This window comes from Xenopus tropicalis, chromosome 2 (genome assembly GCF_000004195.4).
Source record: "Xenopus tropicalis strain Nigerian chromosome 2, UCB_Xtro_10.0, whole genome shotgun sequence".
Lineage (NCBI taxonomy): Eukaryota > Metazoa > Chordata > Amphibia > Anura > Pipidae > Xenopus > Xenopus tropicalis.
In genome coordinates, this window is record NC_030678.2 from 122,748,696 (window position 1) to 122,765,602 (window position 16,907).

General features: G+C 38.0%; 1 protein-coding gene across 3 annotated transcripts in view; it reads right to left on the minus strand.

Moving 5' to 3' along the window:
• gpc6 (glypican 6) overlaps nucleotides 1-16,907 on the minus strand; it is a 574,948-nt gene that overhangs the window by 10,799 nt on the left and 547,242 nt on the right. For all 3 annotated transcript variants that reach the window (XM_018091653.2, XM_012957513.3, XM_031897065.1), the window contains 2 exons: nucleotides 2,761-2,897; nucleotides 2,165-2,340 (listed from right to left, as the gene is read on the minus strand). In XM_018091653.2, coding sequence (XP_017947142.1) covers nucleotides 2,165-2,340; nucleotides 2,761-2,897 — 313 coding nt within the window. The remainder of the gene's footprint in view (nucleotides 1-2,164; nucleotides 2,341-2,760; nucleotides 2,898-16,907) is intronic.

Below are 16,907 nucleotides of genomic sequence, written 5' to 3' on the forward strand. Positions count from 1 at the left end.
ATATATACATAAACTAGCCTAACAACTGCAGCTGCAACATTAATATTATGTGACTCATGAACACCTGCCTGAGAGTGGTATATAAGATGGAGCTAAGATATTTCCAGGCAAATGGTGCCACTGGCTATCTTGGAGTTACTAAAGATTAAAGTCTTTAAAACCATAGACTAGAAGTAATTATGAATCCATATCCATTCCCCATGTCTATTGATCGTTTTATACCTGCCAATGGGGTCAGGGAAAAAAAGCAGTGACTTCAAGCTCAGAGCCATGTAAGGCTTAACTGCTGTGATCTTCTATTTATAGACAGATTGATGCATTTGAGACTACATTTGCTAGCAATGTGCTCCCTAGTTCAAGCAATTTGTCCTGTAGCTGACGTTCCAGCGATTTACACATTACACGTAATTGTTGCAGCTGCTCATGTTTAGCATTAACTGCATTCCTACAGCTCCTTTTGAGGCACACAAAGAAATAGATTGCTGCATGTACAGGGATTATAGGACATGGAACATTCTGCTGTGTGATGGCTCTGTGAAATATATGGCTGTCTCCTGCAGTCAAACGCTTCTACCCTGGGCTACTTGCTTATAGAAATACCTAAGGTTTGCTGCTGATGAAAGGGGTTTGGTATCTGGGAGGCTGCAGGTTGCTTATACCTGCTTATAAAGTGTTACCGACACTTTTTTAACGACTCCTCAGATGATTTATGTACAGGTAAGTAACTGTTACTTGCAATTCCTACTCTTACTTAATCTTTACGGGGGCCTGCAGGCGACCCACACCGCACAAGAAATTGCGAGTGATCCCACGCATTTTTGAGCATCACAAGTGACCTGCGATTATTTGCACTTTGCAGGAGACCCACAAATTTGCCCACACCCCCAAAGTTACATCACTGGTTGCACTATTTACAAAATTAAAATGGACAAATATCATTTAACTATCCTCAACTCCTGAAAAGCGTGAAACTGGTACATACTTACCCCCAAATTGAAGGGTTAACATATGTATGCACAATTCTAAGAAGGTATGTGTATGTGCTACGTCAGTTGTTATGATTACCTTGACCATCCTGTCTCTGTCCAAGTTATTATCTCAGCAAATGTTCAAGGCTAATAAACCAAAATAAGCTTCAGCAGCTACTCTAAATGAATTCCTGTTTTCTGCAAAGCAACTGCAAAGCATATGTGCCCACCCCATGTTACGTAAGCATAATGGAATATCTTTATCTACATGTATATAATCTGTGGATTCACTACTTGTCTGTGTCTCTCTGTGCAAGTTCCCGGATCCTTATCACGTGACAGTGTACCAACAAGAGAGCCCGGGGTCCTAATAATCGGTAAAACCCAAATGACTTAAAAACATTATTCCTGCAAAGAAAGTGTGGGTAGCTATACAAACAACCTATTTCAGTGTTTTAAGTTAAATATTAATGTTTAGTTTTTTAAAGTTTAAAAAACTAAATTTGAGTTTTACCCCCATGTGTAATAAAAGTCACTATGGGGTATTTATCATGGTGTGTAAAAAGTGGAGTGAAGCATTACAGGTGATGTTGCCCAGGGCAACCAATCAGCAATTAGATTTCAACAGTTAAAAAACCAAAGCAAAGCATCTGATTGGCTGCTATGAGCAACATCACAGGTAATGTTTTACTCCACTTTTTACACAGCATGATAAATATACCCCTAGGTTTGCCCAGGAGCAGTAACCCATAGCAACCAATACGATGTTTGCTTTTAAACAGGTGACCAATAAATTCTATCTGCTGATTGGTTACTATGGGTTACTGCTCCTTAGTGCCTTTTATTACACAACTTCCTTAGTGTTTGAGGACTTAAAGGTGTAACTGCATTATCTTACTACTCCAGCTAGCTAAGAATGTTGAGGGTTTGGAATTAAAGGTATAATTGGCAGCTCCCAGAAAAGAACCACACAAGTACTAGGTGAAAAGCAAAAGTGCACAAAATACTTTTACCATCATCACTTTTAAAATTGTACAAATATTTATATGTGTCATGGTAGTAAATCATAGTAATGTACTAAAAAGTACTTGCAGTAAAAGTGGTAGTATTAATTTATATTCTCGGAACTGATTTGTTCATAGATTATTAAGACACCTAAGATCTTACAGGTAAAAAGATATATTCCTGTATCTTACTTGTATCCTGGAAGTTGACATCATTCCCATTGTATGCATTCTTCAGTTTGTTCGTAATCACTCGGAGTGCCATGATTTGCTGTCTTATGAATGTATCTGGCCTTGTGATGTCTACATCCACCTCTGGGTTATTGATCTGATTTATAAGTCCATCATTCATAATTTCAGGCAGATACCTTGGAATAAAAGAGTTTATGCGATAATTTCAGATTTACAGGGCAAATATGATAGCCAGAAATGCAATTTTAGGCCAGATTTCCTAAGAGCATTTACACATCATATATTCATAGTAGTTATATATGTATCTTTTATGCCCAAAACATCACCCTAACAAAACTAAACTAAATGGGGCTTATCTACTAATAAAGTGAAAATTTGCACCTGGGCAGTAAACCCCAAAACACTCAAGGCAACCATTTAGAGGTGGATGCAAAGCTTTGTGCTGGGTTTTCACATGTTTTACCTTGCCCAATTTATGTAAATGAGCCCAGTATGTAAATCTACAGAACGCATTTATTATATGGAATTAATGAACCTTTAAAATTCCCACGGTATCTTTAGAAGTATTATTGTGGAGACATTAGTGCTAACATTACCGAGCTCTAGTCTGCCCATTCCAGCATTTGTCTTCATTTGGGTTTTCTCCTGTTATTCTCACTTCCTTACAGATTGCATGTGGCAAACTCGACCACAATTTCTTTGATACCTTCAGTTTGTCTTTGATTTCAATAACCTAAGCAAAGAAGAGAAAAACAACACCAAGATTATATACACTTCTTGTGCTAAATATGAAACACATAAGGGCTCAATTACAAAGAACTAGGCACAAATGTAGGAGTGTGAAGAGCCTTTAGAGCTCCATGTACTGAAGGGTGCATCCAAAGCAATGGACAAGGGAGCCCTGTACTTAATGACTGCCATAGGTAAAAGGTTTAGGCTCTCAAACCCCTTCTTCCCCTATCTATGGGATACTCAGGTGCCATGGAGGAACTCCATTGTATGATGACTCTCCTTAAAGGAGAACTTTATCCCTGGGTGCTAAAAGCCCCCTTAACTATCACTGCCTAGACCCCCCTCACCTCTCCCTTATTGCATAGTTTTTAAAGGAGAAGGAAAGGTTAATAAACAGTTAATCTCAAGCTGCAGGCATACCTTCAGTTGTCTCAATAGTGCCCTTAAGTCTCCCAAAATTTCACCTGTTCAGAAGATCTGAAGCCAAACAGGAAGAAAAAACGCTGAGCTGTGTAAAGAAAGTTCCCATAATGCCTCGCTCCTGCACAGACACTCAGACCACATGAACATGCTCAGTTAGTAAGACTAAGGGGCTGATTTACTTACCCACGAACGGGTTGAATGGAGTCCGATTGCGTTTTTTTCGTAATGATCGGTATTTTGCGATTTTTTCGTATGTTTTGCGATTTTTTCGGATTCTTTACGAATTTTTCGTTACCAATACGATTTTTGCGTAAAAACGCGAGTTTTCCTATCCATTACGAAAGTTGCGTAAAAAGTTGCGCATTTTTCGTAGTGTTAAAACTTACGCGAAAAGTTGCGCATTTTTAACGCTACGAAAAATGCGCAACTTTTCGCGTAAGTTTTAACGCTACGAAAAATGCGCAACTTTTTACGCAACTTTCGTAATGGATACGAAAAACTCGCGTTTTTACGCAAAAATCGTATTGGTAACGAAAAATTCGTAAAGAATCCGAAAAAATCGCAAAACATACGAAAAAGTCGCAAAATGTTCGTTTTCAAGTCGGAACTTTTCCAATTCGGGTCGGATTCGTGGGTTAGTAAATCAGCCCCTATGAGTCAGCTTCCTGCTGATTGGCTCAGATCCACATTCCTAAGGTGGGGGAGTGAGTTCTTAGCCTTCTTGAGGGAGGGGGGAGCTGGAGAGAGGAGACAGCAGAAAGCTGTGTGTCTCTGGCACAGCGGAGAGACTCAAAGAGTCTTCAGTCAGTAAGAAGATGTCGGCCAGGTACGCAGCTGTGCTACTCTGCATTTTTAGCTAGGGGTTAGCGATAGGGACAGCGTTTAAACTTAAAAACTATGTGATAAGGGAGAGGTGAGGGGGTCTAGGCAGTGATAGTTAAGGGGGCTTTTAGTGCCCGGGGGTATAGTTCTCCTTTAAACTGTAGGTTTGGAGCATGCGGTAAGCTTTTTCACCCTTTTGTGGTTTACACACTTAATATTCCTCTTTTTATGATACTCAGGTGCTGCCCACCTTCTGCATGCAGCACTGCATAGAGGGCAAGGCACGACTCTTTAAACCCCATTCAAGGAGTGCCTCATACAGATTTAGATAGGGCAAGATGCAAGTGCAAAAAACAGGTTTAGCATTTGGCACATTATCACATTTTTGTAAATGAACCCGATGAGTTAAATATTTATTAAATCATGCTAATCCGATGTCCTACAGCACTTTTCTATGAAAGAGGCAAACAATACATTCTCTTCTGTTTAAAAGGCAAACATATAATCATTGGAGGACATCAGTGTCTCTGAATTTAAATGTCACAAATCAAATGGCGTCCAGATCTTCTTATGCCATGTGGAGAAGATCAGAATGTCATCAGCAGAAATAATAAAGTAAATATGTGTATCATCAAATGAATAAAGGTAAAATATGCATACAGATATACAACTTACAGAATTATTTTAGTGCTGCATAAGTTTCTTTGGGGGGGGTCCAACAGATTCTTTGTGTTTATGATATTATTGGATATCTGTTCACGGTATCTACACAGGTAACTGTACTATTATATAGTCTAACACTCCCCAACCAGTGGCTCATGTTTAAATTTCTGACTTGGAGGCATAAAACCCCATGTGTACTGCCAAACAGAGCCTCCTGCAGTCCACACTGGGATACCAAATAGCCAACCACAGCCCTTTTTGGACACCCCCTTGGAACTTTTTTCATACTTTTGTTGCTCCCCAACTTTTTTTATATTTAAATATTGCTTACAAGTTTAAAAGGTTATGGACCCCTCTCTAGCCTAAAAAATAATCCCTTCACATAATTCTACAAATCACTTTTCAGTGAACCTGTATACTTTCTAGGTCTCGGAACTGAAACGTTAAATTATTTAAGGTCACCCAGGCATTCATGAATAATGTTCTACGTCTTGTAGTCATATAATTAGACATCAGAATACCTGCAAATCAAATGCACTTATCTTGTAACTCATTGTACAGGAATGTAAAATTGATAAACCTTTGCTGAATATAATATGGGAACATGTACTAGAAAAGAAACCAACATTTATGTGTTTAAAAATATATAAACTGAAACAACTTAGCAGTATATTATTTTGGATATATATATATACTCAGTTTAATGAGGCACAGCACAAAAAGCCAGCACAAAATAAACACATAGGCTCAATAGGGCAGGCACTGAGATGAATGATTTAGGTTGCTAATTTCCTGACATATTTAATAAATGGAACTGTATCTGTTACCCATAACAATCAATGGCATCTAAACTTTAATTTTCAAAAGTAGATACTGATTGGTAGGTATTGACAATGTGACTAGTGCAGTTTGGTGCCCTGTGAGGGATAAGGTTCTAGGCTGCACTAAGGCCGCATATTGACCACCTTGGAACAGACTGTAAAATTACCACAAAGCTTTTTTAACTCCATCCCAGTCCCTCCTTCTCATTCACTGGTGTTGTGTTTGGGCATACAATGGATGTAGCTTGCTTGTCAGTCTGTGCTTTTTGTAAATATGCATGTTGGATTCAGGTTTTCTTTATTATAACCAGATTATCTCTAATTGGTATGGGTTTTGGAAGCAATGGTTAGTATGGTTTGTTACATTACTGGATACCTGAGCCAATTATTACTGAGCCACAGACATCGAAATGACTTCTGATAAAGAGTGCATCTATATAATGTAATTTATGCTGTAGAATGAGTATTTTATGTTGGACTTTTGCACAAGTAGATCGGAAATGGGGAATATTTGTATAACTATAATAACCATATATCCATATTTATTTATTCCAGTTACAACTAATAGGGGTTCAGTTATACTGTTGAGAAGTCACAGTTTTCTAATATTTTTTTTCAAAGCACTGTATAAACATTTTGATTGGACACATAGAGGTGCCCTGTCAATTCACTGGGTTAATTAATTAGTGTATACATTTGACAGTTAAGGGAAATAGAGCTTATTACTGTAGATGCTGATACATTAATTTTAAACATGGAACCGTGTCAACAGAATGGCATGCATGTCTTAATTTAATCAGTGCTATAGAAGTCAGTGCCTTGAGAGATGAAGGGCATTTTATCTAAACAGTAAGTCACAAAATGGATTCAGGTCCGTATTACATTGTCATGTAATCGCCTGAGATTGTTCCTTATGCTGTTCCTTATTATTTTAAAAAAATTAAATAGCCAAATTGGCTGGAACAAGATTATCAGAGTGGGTTCTATTATATATATATATATATATATAATATACACACTATATATTTGAGTATATATATTTTCTTCCCTATTAATAACATTGGCAACAGACATCATTTTTAAATTTTCAGGAAAATACCAGACAGTTGGCTACCATGATCTAAGTGCATGGGGCATATCTGGCCACTTACTTGCTGGTAGCATGAAAGCATACTAAGCTGTTAATATATTTGCAATAATAAAGAATTCCTAAAATGTGTCAGTCACCAAGACCTGGGGTTTTCCGGATAAGAGATCATTCAGTTATTTGGATCTCCATCCTTTATACCTACTAAAAAATAATTTGATTTTTACTTGATTAAAATGGAGTCTATGGGAGATGTCCATCCCGTAATCTGGAGCTTTTTGGATAACAGGTTTCGGGATAACAGATCCCATACCTGTACTTCTAATGCTTCCTGGAATACAAAATTTATATCGATAGTATTTTTCTTCAGATAAATCTAAATAATCATATAAATAACCTAGGGTAACTAATAAATGTATGAGCGGGGCCAGCTTTATAGGTGAAGCTTCCTCCTTTGATAAGTAAAATTTTTTCCACCATAAAAATTGTCCCCCTCAATTTTAACTAGTTTTTTTTTTTCAACTTACTTTTTTATTAGTTTTTACAATACATGCAAACCATAATAATTACACTATTTACTTTATCAGTATCTCCAGAGAGAAAAGAAAAACACCATAACTTAACATAACTGATAGCTCCCCCCCCAAAAACCCCCCCCAGACACATCAAACATAACTATAAATTATCAAGACCAGAAATGTTCTTCCATAATTTTTGAGCTTCCTGTAAGAATCTTCTTTCTGAAATATTTACTGGAATTGCCATTTCAAATTAACTAATTTTATAAATAAAGAATATGCAGAATATACATTGGCATCAATATTCAGACCCAACACAGATCTAAAACATTTGGGCTTTGCTAACAAGTCAGTAAGGCCTGTGAGTTCATACAGTGTATAGTTGCATGTTTGTATGTGCTTTCTGTGCTCATGTAAAACTTACCAGGTGATCTTAATGATGAATTCCCTTTAAACAAAGGCAATTAAACAGATAGAAAAATTCTACTCATAATAATATATATATGCTGGGAAAAAAATCCAGAGAAAGGTGATAAGACAGACAATGCATATTTGAGATATGATTGAATGTTGTTTGAACTGGGCTTTAATCAGCATCAGAATTTGGCTCCAAGCTCTAACTGACCTTTGCTGAATGAAGCACAATAGTATATCAAATAATTGACTATATAAAATGATGATTATCTCTTTACACTGTAAACCTTATGAACTTCTTTAAAAAAATATGAAAAATTATATATATGTGAAACTGAACAAGGACAAGAGAGAAACAAGAGTTTCTGGCCATCAGACATGAGGCTGATGTAACTTACTGGCAGCAAGGTATTGTAATGGGTAGGGGAAGGGAGTTAAATGAAATCCCTGCTGTAGCACAGCTGGTGACCAGTAGCACACTATTACATTGTAACCCTTTCTCTCAACTAGGACCTTGCAAGCTGTTAGAAGAAAGGTTTAAAGGAGAAGGAAAAGTAAAAACTAAGTAAGCTTTATCAGAAAGGTCTATGTAAATACAGCCATAAGCACTCACAGAAACGCTGCACTGACTTCTCTGTCAAAAGAAACAGGATTTGCTGTCTCTTTGTTTTCCTGTGCCAGAGACACGTACGCTCTCCTCTACTGCTCCCCCCCCCTCAAGAATGCTAAGACCCCCCCCCCCTTAGGAATGTGTGATCAGCAGGAAGCTTCCTCATAGTCATACAAACTAAGCATGTACACCGGTCTGGGTCTCGGTGCAGAAGTGAGGCATTATGGGAACATTCTTTACAGAGCTTAGCTTTTTTTTTCCTATGAGGCTTCTGATCATCTGAATGGGAGAAATATGGGGAGACTTAAGGGCACTATTGAGAGAACTGAAAGTATGCCTGCAGCTTGAGATTAACTCTTTATTAGCCTTTCCTTCTCCTTTAATGTTACTAAACTGTAAATCCCAAGATGTATACCATACTATATGAGGAAAGAACTAGGCAGCAGAGGTTCTTAAAAGGAAAAGAAAGGCATTTTGGCATTTTACTGCCAGTTGTTTAGCCACATTAGTGCCAGCTAGAATGCTATATTTATTCTGCAGAAAGCTTTACCACTGAGTAAATAACACTAGAAGCTCCCTCTGTTTAAGATAGCAGCTGCCTTTTTAGCTGGGTCTCAGTAGCTTCCTTTGCTGCAGCTCTAGCTGCTGGTAGCTCAGATCACACATTCTGATGGGAGAGGGAGTGAATTTTTATGAATTCTTATGGGAAGGAAGAGAGGAGAGAGCTGCACAGACTCTGGCCCAGGAATGAAGGATTTTTCTGAGACAGGAAGTCTGATACTGAAGAACATGTTTACACAAAAGAAGACAAGAAATCATGTATTTCTTTTGATAGAGGACTGAGTGCAGCCTTTCTGTGAGTGCTTATGGCTGTATTTACATGGAACTTTCTGATAAAGCTAAAACATAAACCTGCATCCCACAGGGCATATGTTACAGACCAGGGACTTCCTGAGTAGTAGGGGCGATGAACCCTTTGGCTCCCATGTGATGATCACTCTAGCTAAATTAACAGGACAAAAAGATGAATAAGGAATGTGCATTTCTCACCCCTCCAAGTGTCCTTAAACTATAACTGACAGAACCCAAAAAAATGTTGGAAGATACCGGGAGTCACTTATCAACAAGCTCTGTAGTGCCACAGAAGTTTTAAAGGCACAAGCTATATTATTTCCCAGCTGGGAGGTATTATATTATAGGTGTAGTGATAAAATATCTTACAACTGATTGCTGGTCTATGAATCAAAGAATTCCAACCCACTGACTCTGCAGCAGTATGATTCACAACTCCCAGCACCCTGAGTCAGCCATATATAAAAATATGTCTTCAAAGATGTTTGTGGTCAGTATATAGATTTCAAGGTGCTGTAAATCACAGTGACTGTAGTCAGTATGTTCCTAAGGGAGTGTGCATAAATACAGATGTGGTCAATAACAAAGCTCCAGACATAATATTATCAAGAAGGCACAAAATACCTTGTTTAACCATTTGGGCTGCACATAGCAAGTAGCATTAGTTCTGCAAGTTAATGATGAGCAGATTTCACTCTTGTGAATAATTTACCAGCCTTGCGTTTGTGAAAATCCTAAAACGGCACTTTGGCTTGATAAGCATAATGTAAAAACACCATATTGCATTACTCTGTAATAAATTATGCAGAGTGGGTTTATTTTGCCAAAGCATGCAATGTACAGCACTATCAGAAATGGAAAACGTATAGTTAGAATAGCTGTCTAAATAATAATAGAGACAGAGTGCCCCCCGGTGCACCATAATGCTTGCTCAGGGATGTGAGCCAACTGTTGGTTTAACGGTGATCTCAAAGGTTTGAGAGAACAAAAAAAAGCAAAAACAAAAGTAAAAAGATAACAATGACCAAATATGCAGCCCCCAGCCCCAGTTATGTCACTGTATATCCATATTAAAGAGGGTTCTAGAAATATGAACAATGATATATTCTTAAAGAGAAATTAAACCTAAAAATGCAATTTAACATAACAAAAGAAAATGAAATTTTGTTTCCAACCTCCATCCATTACAAATTTCCAGGGATTTTTAAAGTTGTAAATATCATTGCTACCAAAATCAGCATCTGTTTGATTCTCTGCACAGCTGGTTTTGAATATAAAAACAATGTAGCAGAAGTCAGCTGATTAACAGATCTATTAAGTAGCATGTGTGGCATGGTGTGAAATGGAAATTAAAGTCCTTCCAGTAAAAAGTTAAAAATCACAAATTGAAAAATACATTTTACAACTGAAAAAGATCTGTTTTGTGCATCTGTAATAGTTTCATCCAGAGTTGCATCTTTGCAGGACCAGAGTGTGAGCCAGTTGTTTCAGTAATAGATCCCCACATTCTACTACAACCACCTATTAGCACTAATATCAATTCTAATCGCAGGCTGCAGTCTACTGCAACCTGCTGTTAGCGCAGATATACACTTTATGTGCATGAGTAATAGAGCGTTGGAATTAGGGATGCACCGAATCCACTATTTTAGGATCCAGCCAAACCCCAAATCCTTTGCAAAAGATTTGGCTGAGGACAAGGAAGGTGTAAAGAGAACTTCAGTGTTTATGTAATAAAAAGTCATGTAATTTTAAAGATTCTGTTTGGCCAGAGACATGGATGAATTTGAATCCTGCTAAAAAAGGCCAAAACTTGACCAAACCCCGGACTGAATCCCGGATTAGGTGCATCCCTAGTTGCAATGAAGTACAGCCTTCCATTAGCACAGCGATCCCCAACCAGTGGCTCGAGAGCAAGATGTTGCTCACCATCCCCTTGGATGTTGCTCCCAGTGGCCTCAAAGTAGGTGCCCATTTTTACATTTCTGGCTTGGAGGGAAGTTTGGAAGCCCAGAGACCAAGTTTTACTTCAAGCAAAGCCTCCAACAAAAACAATCAGCGCACCAGAGGTCACCCCTATAGATTAGAGGAACAGAGCTTCCATTTGAAGCAGCGTAGGTGGTTTTTCACGGTGAGGGCAGTGAGGCTGTGGAATGCCCTTCCTAGTGATGTGGTAATGGCAGATTCTGTTAATGCCTATAAGAGGGGCCTGGATGAGTTTTTGGACAAGCAGAATATCCAAGGCTATTGTGATACTAATATCTACAGTTAGTATTACTGGTTGTATATATAGTTTATGTATGTGAGTGTATAGATTGGTTAGTATAGGTTGTGTGCTGGGTTTACTCGGATGGGTTGAACTTGATGGACAATGGTCTTTTTTCAACCCTATGTAACTATGTAACTATGTAACTATGTAACAGGCTTCCAGTCCACATTGGGCAACTAAATAGCCAATCACAGTCCTTATTTGGCATCACCAAGGAACTTTTTTCATGCTTGTGTTGCTCACCAACATTTTTTACATCTGAGTTTGGCTTACAGGTAAAAAAGGTTGGGGATCCCTGCATTAGCACATACTGCAGTCTAAGTGCAAATGTAATAGAGTGCTGGAGGCTAAAACTACTACAGCTGCTAATTCTAACTGCATTACTGCAATAGTGGTTGACACACTGGGATAGAGCAAGTGGGACACATGGCATAGCAGGGTACTGCCACAAGCCTTGTAGATCATCACAAAGGCACAGGGCTGCATTCCCTGCTCTGCTCCTAAGGATAGGGTTTTCTGAGCTATTATTTTACAAGCAGTTATGAAGTACAAGGCATTCTAGGGGAAAAGTAGGATTGTTCCATTCAGTAGGTGACTGTGTACTCTAGGCAAAGAGCTACAAGTGTCACGCTAATAAGGCAGAACCAGGGACAAAAAATACCAATATTACAATGCTATATGATTGCCTAAACCTTTGCATTTAGTTCCTACACTGTAAGGTGACAGAAACATGACACCTGCTTTGCATGAACAGAGTATTGGCACATATACAAGAAATGAAGCCTTTATTTGTCTTCTCAGTTGCAGCAGTTAATTGAAATGGCTAAGTGGAGTTTCTAGGAAGGCATCTGAATACATTAATAAAATGGATTCTTATATAAGAGAAGCAGATTTGTGCAGCCCTGTACACAGAAGCGTTCAGGCACATTGACTCTCTGCCTGATGGAGCTTAGAATCTCATTTTTGATGCCGGCAGCACGGGGAGATGAAGTGACTTGCCTAAGGTCACATCTTAGAGTGGAAAAGGGAATAAGATCAGTTTTCCTTGCTTCAGAGTTCAATATCTGTCTCAGCAAAGTGACTTATAGCTCTGAGCTACCATGTTTCTGGCAGATTGTGATTTCAGGAAAGGCAATACGGAAATCTTTTTTTTTTTTTTTTTAAATCTCAGTTTGTGATAACATTCTCTCAGATAAGATATAACAGACATGCCTGTCCCAGGCTGTAAACAATCTAGAAATCCCATCATGTTCAAGCAGCCATATCACAAGGATGTTGGGAACTGTAGTACAGCTATAGCTGTCAAGCCAAAGACGGGGGATGCTTGTCTTAGATCAACAGAAAATGAAATTGGCAAAAGCTAAACTTAATGGCCCTTGTCTGTAACCTATTTCTAAATAGTCGAAGAAAAAAGGATCAGGCTGATATGCACTGTCAGCTGTATTCCTATAATGAAGAGTCGCATTTTGTACATTATCAAAATACTTTTGGTGGCTAAATGTATTACAGGGCATGAATATTGATCATGAGCTTGAAAAGAATGACACTTCTCTGCCTGGAAGGCAAAGAGATTCCATGTATGAGCACTAGATGGCAGTATTGTTTAGCCATTCCACATGGCAGAGGGTAAACTGTATTCATCTATAATGTGCAAAACTGGCATCCCTGTTATTTTAGACTTCAAACTGACAGAATGTTATTTTAATGAGGGTTGCTGATGCCAAGGTTAACCAAACCTTTATTTTCCTAGGAGCTATAAAACCATGCTACTAAAAGGAGGGTTGTGAAGTTTATGTATAATGTGAATCCATCCCAGAATGCTGCTTCTAAAATGGCTGGACACCAGCTCCTAACATCACCATTATCAGCTCATCCAAAACTGAAGGATGATTTGCACGCCTGCATTTCAGCAGAGATCCCTAGCTTGCCTTCAATGGAATGAATAGCATGTATACAAGTATGCCATGATCCAGAATGCTTGGGACCTAGGGATTTCTGTAATTGATGAAAATTATTTAAACATTAAATAAACCCAATAGGATTCTTGTACCACCAATATGTTTTCATGCAACTCAGTTACCATCAAGTACAGGGTACTGTTTTATTATTACAGAAAATCATTTAAAATTGATTTAAAATCATTTAAAATTGTAATTATTTGATTAAAATGTAGTCCAGAGGACATGGTCTTTCTAGGAGTGTGAGTTAGTTAGGATTATTTAGAAAGTGTAGTTGTTTGCTCCAACAAAGGAGAGATTAGTGGGATTAGTACTCCCAAAGCTCTGCTGCCTTAGTGAAGGGACTATAGTGGCGACAGGGAACTCAGGTATAGCTCCACTCCCTGGTTCAAGTCAGATGTAGGGATCTGGCCCATTTAAGTTGGATACCCTTGGGACTTCAGCATACTGTACTTTCCCACATCAGTCTCAGTGGTGCTACAACACTCTGCCTTTATACCAACTGCACCTGATATTCTGCTATTATACCTCATCTTGTCGTCTTGGACAAATATATCAAGTTCTAGTTATTTGCAAAGAACCTATGGTGTCCTCATTTCATTATTACTACATTTGGCAGTGGAGAGTTGTAGTTAAACAACATCTCCCAAGTACATTCTTCCCCTTTGCAAAGGATTATCCTTTGTGTTAGAGTCACGTGTTCCCATGCTGTCACCCACTAGCTAAACATTGGCATAATAATAGCCAAGATAGCTTTACATATGTTTAGGCTTATATTTATTATCCATTTTACTCAGAAATGAATATTGATTTTTGGTGACCACCTATCCTGTTGATCTACCCAAGACATATTTAATGCCTAATACAACTTGGGCTCATTTATCATCACTGAGCAAATCCGCACCTGGACAGTAACCCATAGCAACCAATCTGTGATTTGTATTGTTCAGCCAGGTGCAAGTTTTGTTTGCTGTGTAAGATTGCATTAAGGCATATTTGTACTGTGTTAGTAAATGAAATCAGCATTTATCTTCACAAATCTTTATAAAGATCCCATTGTCAGCCTCTCATCTAGGCTCTCCCCAAGCCCATAGAAACAGCAAAAAGCTCAGATTGATGTGAAGTGAATCAGTTTATTACTATTAAGTTCCATTCTGTGTTGCTCATTTAAGGGGAATGGCACACAGGGCATATTGTTGCCTGCCACATATCTGCACTACCCCAGGTGACCTCGGTCCCTACAAGCATAAAATGTGGTGTAAAAGCTGTTGAGTGGCAAAAAACTTCTTTTTAGACATCTTTATAAAAAGTAAAGGCATGTTATCCTCTGTTATGTGATTATTGTACAGCGCTGTGGAATATGTTGGCGCTTTATAAATAAATGTTAATAATAATAATAATAATTATGCTGAAGGTCTTTGTGTCCTTTATGATTTATAGAAATATCCTGGCAAAAATATTTGAGCTTTGCTAAATAACAGATATTTGGCCAACATTCACATTTTTACAGTGCTCATATGAATGTTTGGTCAGAGCTTCATTGCTGTAATTTAATGAAGCAAAAAGCATCTCCTGATGATTCCCTGCTCTTTTCTATTGGCTCCTGTTTAGTGATGAGGGAATCTGTCCTGTTTCGCTGCGTGGGAAAATTAGCAAAACACATTGAAATCAATGGGCTGGGTGTTTTTTCACTGCACAATTTTGTCAGTGTTGAGAAAATATTCACAGATTGGAAATACCTGGCAAAAAATTTCACTCATCACTTCTCCTGTCACATTAATCCCTGAAAAACACTTCTTGCTTCATAAGTTAAAGTGATACTGACACCAAAAAACGACTCCTCAAAATATGAATGTACATAAAAAGTTACCTATAGGCCATGTTGATTGATTTTCGCTGAGAGATTTGCTTTTGTAAGTAATTGTTACTTGAAGTTCCTAAACCTGACTGTTTTGCCAACCTGACTGTCCCTTCTCAGCCTGTCAGTTATAGCTTCTAATGCTAACGGCCTCCTGCTGCACAAATATGGCAGCCCCCTTATAGAGGAACATGGGGGATCAGACAGGTAATATAAAAGCATTGGGCAAATACTTTTATGGCAAAAATTAAGGTCATGCAAAGACAATGTTATGATAGATGTAAAAAAAGGTTTAATTTCTGGTGTCAGTATCTCTTTAAGTGTTTGCCTTTTTCCCTGGCCATGACCTGGACAAAATTGCAGTTGGCACATGGTGGTTACAGATCCATGATATTAGTGGTGTAATGATTCAAGTGCTCAGAAAAGCAATCTGAGCAATTTTACGTAGGATGCAAGTCATTTAAAAAAAAAAAAAAAAAAGCCCATTGTTAAATTAAAGTGATATTAAGCATTTCAGTTTCAATTGGGCTGAATAGAAATGTATCAGTAAGTGCTGGGGTTCAGCCTAATCCTGAACCTTTTATCCTCAAGATAAGAGCAATGTAATAACAGGTAGATATTTGCACTACATTTAATAACCCATAGTAACCAATCAGATGTTTTGACCAGCAAATGTTTGCTATGGGTTTGTAGAACTAGGTAATATACATCTGTAATTATAGCTGCCTTTACTTACAGTTCTAGGCTTTATCATCTGAATCTTTGAGTTTCTTTACTGTGGATAACTTATCCAGTACAGTTATCACTAAGTAAGCTCTATGCACCATGTATACTGTTTGTAGAGACTTTTTTACTACCCTAGCTAGCAATAGCAAGGCGACCATACCCTAGTGCTAACTAAAGAATACAGGCACGTTGTAGCATATAAATGCAAGATCATTTTCAGAGCAGCTTCTAGTATACTGTCTAGGCTGTGGTTTTTAAGACAATTTACACCTGTCCTTTGGGATTTTTTTTTTAGATTTGTAAATATCTTTACGCATATTCTATGTAATTTTTATACAAGAATAATGAACGTATAGGGTCACTCACCATATACAGTGGTGTGAAAAACTATTTGCCCCCTTCCTGATTTCTTATTCTTTTGCATATTTGTCACACTTAAATGTTTCTGCTCATCAAAAACCGTTAACTGTTAGTCAAAGATAACATAATTGAACACAAAATGCAGTTTTTAAATGAAGGTTTACGTTATTAAGGGAGAAAAAAAACTCCAAATCTACATGGCCCTGTGTGAAAAAGTGATTGCCCCCCTTGTTAAAAAATAACTTAACTGTGGTTTATCAATTTCAATTTTAAATTTCAATATCAATTTCTGTAGTCACCCCCAGGCCTGATTACTGCCACACCTGTTTCAATCAAGAAATCACTTAAATAGGAGCTACCTGACACAGAGAAGTAGACCAAAAGCACCTCAAAAGCTAGACATCATGCCAAGATCCAAAGAAATTCAGGGACAACTGAGAACAAAAGTAATTGAGATCTATCAGTCTGGTAAAGGTTATAAAGCCATTTCTAAAGCTTTGGGACTCCAGCGAACCACAGTGAGAGCCATTATCCACAAATGGCAAAAACATGGAACAGTGGTGAACCTTCCCAGGAGTGGCCGGCCGACCAAAATTACCCCAAGAGCGCAGAGACAACTCATCCGAGAGG